At 43.8% G+C, this 9412-nt stretch overlaps 2 protein-coding genes across 7 annotated transcripts; both read left to right on the top strand.

Moving 5' to 3' along the window:
* Nucleotides 1–874: 874 nt before the first annotated feature.
* On the top strand, nucleotides 875–5638 carry LOC133924092 (probable LRR receptor-like serine/threonine-protein kinase At1g56140). Of its 6 annotated transcripts, none has more exons than XM_062369474.1 (10): nucleotides 875–1966; nucleotides 2056–2199; nucleotides 2991–3196; nucleotides 3305–3358; nucleotides 4025–4128; nucleotides 4549–4619; nucleotides 4729–4800; nucleotides 4883–4954; nucleotides 5240–5311; nucleotides 5406–5638. In XM_062369474.1, exons 5-10 carry the CDS (start codon nucleotides 4117–4119, stop codon nucleotides 5536–5538), a joined length of 432 nt encoding a protein of 143 aa, XP_062225458.1. In that variant the 5' UTR covers nucleotides 875–1966; nucleotides 2056–2199; nucleotides 2991–3196; nucleotides 3305–3358; nucleotides 4025–4116; the 3' UTR covers nucleotides 5539–5638. The 6 variants fall into 6 exon arrangements, 3 of the variants coding, with proteins under 3 accessions (XP_062225458.1, XP_062225457.1, XP_062225456.1); XM_062369473.1 differs by having other exon boundaries at nucleotides 876–1966; nucleotides 4043–4128; XM_062369472.1 differs by having other exon boundaries at nucleotides 879–1966; nucleotides 4043–4420.
* Nucleotides 5639–5856: 218 nt separating this feature from the next.
* LOC133924090 (mediator of RNA polymerase II transcription subunit 30-like) lies at nucleotides 5857–9322 on the top strand. The gene is made up of 3 exons (XM_062369471.1): nucleotides 5857–6318; nucleotides 7450–7527; nucleotides 8971–9322. Exons 1-3 carry the CDS (start codon nucleotides 5968–5970, stop codon nucleotides 9067–9069), a joined length of 528 nt encoding a protein of 175 aa, XP_062225455.1. The 5' UTR covers nucleotides 5857–5967; the 3' UTR covers nucleotides 9070–9322.
* Nucleotides 9323–9412: the final 90 nt, after the last annotated feature.

Here is a 9412-nt window from a genome sequence, read left to right as displayed (position 1 = left end):
GACGTGCTGATTAAGATACAGAATCACATGTTTCTTTCGCTACATAAAAAAGGTTCGGCGTGTATTCCCATGTCATTTCGCATATCAGACACTGAATAATGTTGGGCGTGTTTTCCCATGTCATTTCGCACAGAGAATTATATTATTTCTTCTAGTGGGTTAATGTATGGGATTGTCAATGCTTGCACACAGAGCTGTCCAAATGGACGACCCAGTCCGACACGGCCAGGCTGATCTCAGCCTGCGATATGTAGGTCTGATAGTTTTATTGGCCCGTTATCCTGATTAAAATTGTGAAAAATTTAGCTTGCTAAGAATCGAATTAGATATATTTGGATCACGTGCACTACCACGATAGAGTTATGTTAATATTAGAATTAAATAAAATATATAAAATCTTTAAGAAATAGGAAAATTTAAACCGTGTCGTGCTTAGGTCAGGCTGAAATAGCCATGCCTCGTATCAACCCATTTGATCCGATCACTTGACCAGCTTTACTTGCACATCACAAGAAATAATATAGTTGTAAATGGTTATATTAGATCAAATTGAAAATTTTAACTTGATGATTGGTTCAATTTTGTGCAAATCTAAGTAATACTGTAGAAAAAAATCATCATTGTCGGTTTAAAAAAGATATAATTACTAATTTTTCAACCGATAGTGATTAACCGACAGCGATAATCAGTACCAACTGAAATAGAATTATCACTGCCGGTTTGTATTATGAACCTACAGTGATAGTCGATTTCAAATTCAATATTGAGCCAAAAAAAATTATATATATATATATATATCTCTCCTACTTAAAAAAGCTGTAATGCATGTTGGTCTGCCAAGAATATTCCTCTGCCACCCCTTAGATTCCTCTGCCCCTCCGCACTCCGCTCGGTCGCACGATCGCCCGCTCGCGTCCTCTCCCACACGATCGCCCTCACGCCGCTCGTTCCGCTCCCACATTCCGCTCCTCTCCTAATCTTGCGCTCCTCCAGCGCCGCTCACGCCCGCGCTCACGCTCCGCATCCACATCCTCATCCTGCGCGCCGCCGCCGTCGCCTCCCGTGTCGCCCTCGTTGTCGGTTGCCTCCCCGCCAACGAGTCACCGTCGACGACGTCCGCCGCCGAATATTCCTTCGCTCCCCTCGCGATTCCTTCACTCCCCCCGCGATTCCTTCACCTCCCTTGCGATTCCTCTGCTGTGCCCGCACCCGCGCTCACGCTCCGCATCCTCATCCTCATCGCTCCCCGCCCCTTCCTCATCTTGCGCGCTGCCACCGTCGCCCTCGCCGTCGGTCGCCTCCCCGCCGACGAATCACCGTCGACGACGTCCAGGACCCCACCTTCGAAGTTCCAGCGCCGCCGACAGCCATCCTTGCCGTTTGCATGCTGTGCTCCGCCGAAGGGAACCCATTCCTAGGGTTTTGCCGCTGCCACCAATCCGCGCCTCGATCTGCGCTGTTGCGCCGCCGCCATCCCCGACTCCAATGACGCCGTCGGTTGCAGTCGTCGTTGCGGCTACTGGGATAACAACACCGGAGGCAGGAGTGAGGAGGATGCAACGGTGGAGAACACCGGTGTGGGGAGCGTGTCGGTGGCATCGGGAGCTGGCTGTGGCGTGGCGTTGTAGAGGAGGACGGGGTCCGGGTGGTGGGACTGGTGTAGACGGCGAGCTCGTCCCCACGCTGCCGTGTTCTGCGAGCGCCGCGTCGCCCTCCAGAACTCGCATGGCATCCCCACGCTGCCGTGTACTGCGAGCGCCACGCCACCCTCCACAACTCGCATGGCATTCACACGTGCTACCATTGCCAATCAGAGGCACCTCAATGGAGAACAACCGTGATTCCATGGGCGCCATCCTCCACAATGAACAGAAGAACCTCCCCATCTCCAATAAGGTACGCCTCTAATTGCTGCATGCCAGGCACTCGATGAAATCACCAAGAAGGGGTCGTTCATGCCCAAACAGTGAGTACAACGTCCCACTTCATTGTTGAAATTCTTATTAGGTTCTTACCGGTTACCAAAAGTAATGGTTGTTATGGGCATTGGCACAGACTGGGAGTAGCGAGCATTGGTGCTGCTGTTGAGCACGGTGCAGCTCACTGTCACTGGTGTGGCTCAGTGGGTCGAGGTGCTTCTATTGTCTGCCAAAATTTGGAGCTGGGTCTGCCATTTCCACCAATGTCGCCTCCCCCAAGGTTCGTCTTAACCATTGCCGTTGCCGCCTCCTTTGCTTGTATTGCTTTGGCCAGAGAAATAGTTGCTTGCAAGGTGTTCGATAAAATACCCACCACGAATCAGCGACCAGATTCGCTACGCTCTAGGTCTAACCATTTGCAAGGTGTTGATTAATCAATCAAATTTTTCCACTACTCTGTATGGACAGAGAAACAGAAATGGAACACAAGCTATCAATCGTCGTACAAGAAGTGCTATTTTTTTAAGTGGTTGTCATACTATTCATGCATTTGATTTTCAAAGTTTGTCATTTCCTTTGTGAGATTAGTTCAAACCAGAGAGTTGTCTTTAGTGTAGTCGTCAAAGTTCACAGTGGTAATTGGTTTTGATTTGCTGCTGTATTTCAGTTCATTTACTATCACTCCCATTCTAATGGTTTAGAAGAAGAGTATCCTATGCCTGCGCACTTCTCTGATAACAAGTGCCTGTCTCGATCTCTCATTAGCCTGAGGTGTCCACTCTCCCATAGTTTACTGCAACTGAGAAATATACTTTTGTTGTATTGCTTGGGAACAACTCTCCACTCTGTTGAACATAAATTCTTTATTATTGCTACCAGTGGTAAGCATCACAAAACTATTACATTTGATTTCTATAATTTATTATGCACACAAACTAGAAGAACATTTGTACAGAAATACTGTTGCACTTTATATATCCTCCCAGTAGTACTACTTGAACTTGATTAAGACCCAGCTGGTGATAGGGTACACCACAAGTATTGTTTGTTACATTTTTTTTATGTTTCCAGATCTCGGTGAGAAATTTGTCTTGGCAGCATCATGCGTAGCCACGGCAAATGTGAGATCGCCGGTATTGGTATAGGGGATATGGATGTCAATAGAAGATGGCTTGATGATGGTGAAGATCTATCATGGTCACCCGCTGAAGGATACTAAGATATGGTAGGAAAATTGGCTGTTGCAAAAATGGTGCCAGATCTGCCAGCTAATTCAGGTACCATTTTTCCTTGTTGCTACAATTTATTTGGTATTCTCCTGTTGCTAGGAAATTACTTAGAGCGTATTTTTTTGGCTGAAAATTTCAACCTTTCCATTCTGCTAGCATGTGGACGCTACTGAGTGTTGGAAATTAAATGGCGTCACTATACCCAAGAAGGTAATGGACTTTTTCCTTAATCTTTTAAAATCCCTCTTGTTTTTATGAATCTTCTCTTTATTAGTGTTGATGTAAAAAAAGTTACAGTTCATGAAGGAGTTTTGTCAGGTCCAAGATAATCTCTCCGATTCATGTTTCATAGGTCAAAAGATAATTACAATTATTTTGATTTTCTGGTTACTGAAAGCAACATATGATTATGACCATAGTAGGCGGATATGGTCCAATGATTAGTTTCAAGCAGCATGGCAAATCATGTTTAATGTTTGGAACCAATCACTCAAATTAAGATAGCTTGGAGTGGTTCCTCTGCAGTCACTTCAGCAGAGCATGAGAGCAATGTTCTGCGATATTATTTGTGAAAAATGGTGAACTAATTGGAACAAAAGACACTTTGTAAGTATCTTACATATACAATTTAACATATTGGACTATTAATTTTTTTTGAAAAATAATAGTAAAAACAACTCTTTCTGAAGAAAATATTCTCATGACAACTTTAGACCCTGACCACACCTCGCCACCAACTATTTTTTTTCCTGAATGTTCAAGCTGGAGGGCTGCACCGAGAGGAGCCTTCCATCTTTCCCTTTGCTATTTCCTCTGTATTGTTTGGTTGGTGTATAAATTTTGGTTGTGACAAGCGCTCCAATTTCTACTGTTCAGTTATTTAACCATGTACAGGATGAGGCTCTGAAGATGGAGATGACTGCCAGAAGAACAGACGCTCTAATTGTAGAAATCTGATCCAGTTATTCATGAAGGCAGAGGTGGCAACACTCCAATTTCTACTCTTATTCAGTTATTCAGGATGCATGTGAATCTCGATTCTTTTTCTTTCTTTTTTTTGACAGGGGAAACTGTAGGGGAGACCCCTACTGCGGTAAATATATATTATAAAAAGAAAAGGTAACTGTACAGAAATTAGGGGGGATGGGGAAACCAAACTATACAAGGGCAAGGAAGACCAAACCAGAGGGACAGAGAGAAGAAATAAATGCATAATGAACATTAAGAATGTCAGTGTTATTTCTCAATTCATATGGAGTTTCATATGTTCACGTAAGTTTCAAAAAGTGACTCTTGTGGATCAGATGGCTCATTAGGGCAAAAATCTTGTCTCTTTTCTGCTAATAGCAGCACATGCATATGTGTAATCTCATTCTGAACTATTTACTTTTGCTTTCAAGGGCATTAGCTTGAACAATTTTACCGGCACACTTCCTTCTGAACTGGGCAACTTGGCCAAACTGGGGCAACTGTAAAATGCATCTTTTGAACTGCCAAACCTCACTTCTGAAAGAACTTCAATTTTGGCAACAATCTTTGCATAGTTCAACTTGAGGATTATTGCAATGTTTCAATTGCAGTTACTTTGATAGCTCTGGCTTCAGCGGTCCATTCCCTTCGACGTTCTCAAAGCTTAAGAACTTGAAGACCCTGTATGCTCATTACCACAGCTACAATTATTATGTCCGATGTAATATCACACACTTAATTTAATAGATTTTCCTGTGCTTTCAGGTGGGCAGCCGACAACGATTTCATAGGCAAAATGCCTGATTTTATCGGGAGCTTGACTAAGTTGCAAGATCTGTAAGATTAATTATCAATTGCTTCACAATATATTCTTTTGTAGAAAGTTTTCCTAACCAGGAAATTGTGTAATCTAAGTTTTCTACATATGTTTTTTCCATATGTGTTAGCACAAGAACGTTTTTCACTTGTCACTCCTAACAGAAATGCAGCATATTTTCATGTGGTCAAATGAAACTGATTGACACAACATCCTGAATGTAGAGCTGCTTTTTTGTCATGTTCAAATGACAAATGGACTTTGCATCACCCTGCTTAATAGGGGTTAAAATTATGAACTTGTAGGAGGTTCCAAGGAAATTTTTTTCAAGGCCCAATCCCAGCAAGTCTGTCCAATCTAACCAATTTGACAAGCTTGTAAGTACTTTGTTCTTTGGTGCCACTGTTTGCTTAATGGCGGAGAAAGTCAAGCTTGTCATGGAAACTGATATGTTAATATTCTCATGTGCAGACAGATTGGTGACTGTAATTTTGATATTACGTTGCGCATGACTTGTATTTTTGTTGTAATGCACGAGCGCTCACCTATTCTATTGGAAGTTGGCAACCACAAAAAATTTTTATGGTGGCCCGAGCTCATGTGATTCATCTTACTTAAAAAAATTTAGCTTCTACTGCCTGAAATGCTCTCAAAATTTAGCTTCTACTCAAATTTTTTATGATGGCCCGAGTGCTCGGGTGTCATTTGTGTCTTACAAAATATGAATATTATATGGTGCAAAATAGTCTTTTGTTGTAGCTCGTTGTATGTCACTCAATTAATTATAGTACCTCGTGAAAATTTTTGGCTCCCGTCGCAACGCACGGGTAGATAACTAGTTTATATATAATGTTTATTGTTTGGATCTGCATTCAACTACGGCTTTCACCTGCACTACTACTCCTGGCCTTACACAAAACCGGGCTGGGCCTGGACTTTGAACCGGCCCAGGCCCGGAAAGTCTGAACTCTGAACTCGCCCGGGTGCTGTGAGCTACGGCTGAGCTGAGCTAGGGCTCCGGCGAGGCTACGCAATGTCCTCCGCGGCGGCGCGGCTGCGGCAGGAGCTGGCGGCGGAGGGTCAGAGACATCTGGAGGAGACCATCGCCGCCGCGTCCCAGATCCTCGCCTCCATGAACGACGAGCTCTGCAACCCCGCGCTATGGTCCTCCGCCTCCGCCGGGTCCCAGAGCCAGCACCCCAGCCACCACGCTGCTGCTACTCCCCCGCTGCACTCCGCCGACTCCGACGCCGCTGGCGCCGCCGGAGGGGGCGTGGGGGGAGCGCCGGGCTCCGGCGGGTCGCTCGACGATGCGAGGCACCGGTACAAGTCCGCCGTGGCGGCGCTGCGAGCGTCCATCGCCGCCGTCTCATCCTGCGCTCAGGTGAGAACTTGATAGACCGAGCGGTTCCCGCTGCTAATGTGAACGGTCGAGTTTTTATCTGTATCTACTCCTCAAATCACTGTGCCGCCATGTTTTTTTTGCTCGTTTTGCCGATCGGGGCAGCCATCATCGCGGTCCAGCGGATGACACATCCGCAAATATGCGGGAGGTATGGACCATATCAAAGATTACACTTTTGGTGTTCCCTAAAATCACGGGCATCGTGATGTAGATGAATCATTAGTCATAACTTAATCTTATTGGGACTGATTTTAGGTGTTTGCACTGTGAATAACTTCGGAAATGTACTACACTGTCTTTAGATATGGACGCAGATGAGAAACTTATATTTGAAATATGAATTTGCGGCTATGGCATTATGTAGCGGAGAAATGGCTGTTGACTTGGTGGCACAGCTATAAGGATGAAATTTTGATGTGAAGTACATGGTGTTATGTGAGACATTTTTTTGAGAAAAAAATTCCTTGTCTGTTTATCCAAAGAAGAACACTATTGGCAAACGATAAATGACTATCGCCATATTAAAAAAAACTAGATCAACCTAGAGGAACTAGATGGCTTTATATTAAGAAGAAATAGACGTCTAAATTTGGGTCGAAGAGGACTCGAAGTTGGATGGTATAGGCATACATCCACACCCTTAACCAATTGAGCTAAGCTCAGTTCCTGACTATTGCCATATTTGATTTGAGTGGTTCAAGGAGGGGGCTATTAGTCTGTTTTGTTGAAGAAGCCAAATTGCATATATTACTGTATATGCTTCGATTGCATAATTACAGAACGACCGGTAAATAGCAAAGAACATGAACTTCTGGTAGCTGTAACTTGGCTATCATATTATATATAGACAATTTCCTTAAAGAAAAGAAGCTTAATATTATCCTTACTTACTGTAAACCAGGATAATTTGTCAAAGACCGTTACTTCTATACTGTTCCAGATAAAATTTGTATGCAGCGGTTCTGATTTGAGTCAAGAAAAATGCTTGCTGAAATTGATCTAGACCTGTTGATACTTCCACCTACGGCTGCTTTAGAATCATCTTCGTTTTGATTGAAAAGAAATTTGTCAGATTCACTATGTTTCTGTAATGATGTTGAACTTTTTCAGGACATGGGATCAACAGTATTCATATCTGACCAAGCTGAGGTTGAGAGATTGGAAGAGCATGCATCTTCTTTGAGAAAGGTACTACCTTGAAAATAATCTAGTAAGACGAGGGTCCAGAATTATTCTTACAAAAGTTTATATTTATTAAATTAATTTTCATCTTTTGGTCTTGCTTGACTCTGCTTGCCATGACATTTTTTCCTATTGGACCCAGGCAACATGTCCTGATCTTTGCTAAATGCATAAAACACAAATGGAGAAAATACTGATTTTTCTCAATCCTTTCCATAGTTGTCATGATGTTGGTATAGAGACACCATATCGTCGCCATATCCGCGTGGCGGTTTTCTGGCTCTCACCATGCCGACCCCACGCCTAGGCCGTCAGCTGTTGCCCCTGCGCTATCTGTCCACCACCCAGCGAGATCTCTCCAGTCGCCCCTGTGTCCTACGCCGTCTGCCGTCGCCTCTAGTCCGGATCTCCTTCACCTTGCTGTCTCCCATCCGGATCTTCTCTGCCTCGCCATCTCCCATCCTCCCCTGGTGCTGATCCGGTCGCCCGCCCGTCGCCTCTGCCGTCTGCTCATCACTCCGCCCATCAATGGAATCGGAAGGTGGAGATAGATATGACCAGTGATGGAACCGGGAGGAGCGGGAGGAGGCGATGGCGGCAGGAAGAAATGCAGCGAGGAAGAGGGAGGGAGAAGCGGTGCGGGGGAGAGGAGATAGTAGCGCTGCTACGACACGGGGGAGAGGAGAGTAGCGCTGCTACGGCGTGGGGGAGAGGAGGTAGCGGTGCTGCTGTGGTGTAGGGAGGGGAGGTGAGGAGCTGCACCGGGCACTGTTGCGGCTTTGGGCTGGATGAGCTAGGGTTATAACAGTTGAGGGGTTTGATGATTAAGCTGTTTTGTGGGCTGGTTTAGTGGGCTGGACAGGCTAATAGCCTATTTAACTAGCTAGTGCCTTCACCTTTTCTTTGTTTCCCCTTTCTTTTCTTTTCTTTTAATTATAATATAGTATTGCATATCTATCCTATACTATAATGTGTGTATTTGTCACATTGATGTGTGTCACCACGCCACGCACCATAATCGCTGTAAAGTTGTGAAGGTGGTGTCATCACGCCGCCATAACTATGCTTTTCAGTGTATGTAAGTGTAAAAAATTATAGGGTCAGTGCTTCTGGTGTATTTATACCGAGATGCATGTTTTGTTGTTACTGCAATGGAACAGGTTTTCAAATTTTGTATTGTGTCTTTGGTTTCGAGAAAAAGAAAAGCATTAATTTTCAATCATCATTGTGATCTGATGATTGAAAATTAATGTTTTTATTAGTGATCTGAATAATCTAATCCCATGTAGCGATCAACCTAGTTCAGTATTGCATCTATATTAGCATCTGTTGTATGTGGAACTCGTAAAATCTGATCTATGGCGACTTCTGATATTGACTTTTAACTTACTAATTTAACATGCATTTCTCATGTTATGCTAATATTTCTAGCATTGAAACATAATGCAGGAAATTGAAAGCAAAAACAAGCAAGTAAAGCTCCTCATGGATCAGCTCCGTGACCTAATAACTGACATATCAATGTGGCAGAGCCCTTGCTCAGTGTGAAATGTCAGGCTAATCACTTCAAGTCTGAGGTCGCAGCTGGTTGTGTGTTAAAGGCGATATTGTGTATGCTCAGTCCCTAATCTCTCTGAAGGGAAAACAGATAGGATATGACTGGATCGTACGAAAAAATTACAATGATAATATTGATTAGCTAGTGATGCGGATGAAGATAAGATGTATGTTGGGCACGAATGCTGTTTTGGATATAGCAGTAGATATGCATATCGTTTTCTAAAACTGATTTCTTCACATTGTTCTTTGGCGTATCCTTTTCTACAGTGGATGTAGCATGGAATATTGGAATTTGTTGGCTCAAACGCAATTCTGATTCGTTCTGTTATCC

This window comes from Phragmites australis, chromosome 7, assembly GCF_958298935.1.
Source record: "Phragmites australis chromosome 7, lpPhrAust1.1, whole genome shotgun sequence".
NCBI classification, from domain to species: domain Eukaryota; kingdom Viridiplantae; phylum Streptophyta; class Magnoliopsida; order Poales; family Poaceae; genus Phragmites; species Phragmites australis.
Note: the sequence above shows the minus strand (reverse complement) of the source record. Positions and strands in the feature narration are given on the sequence as shown.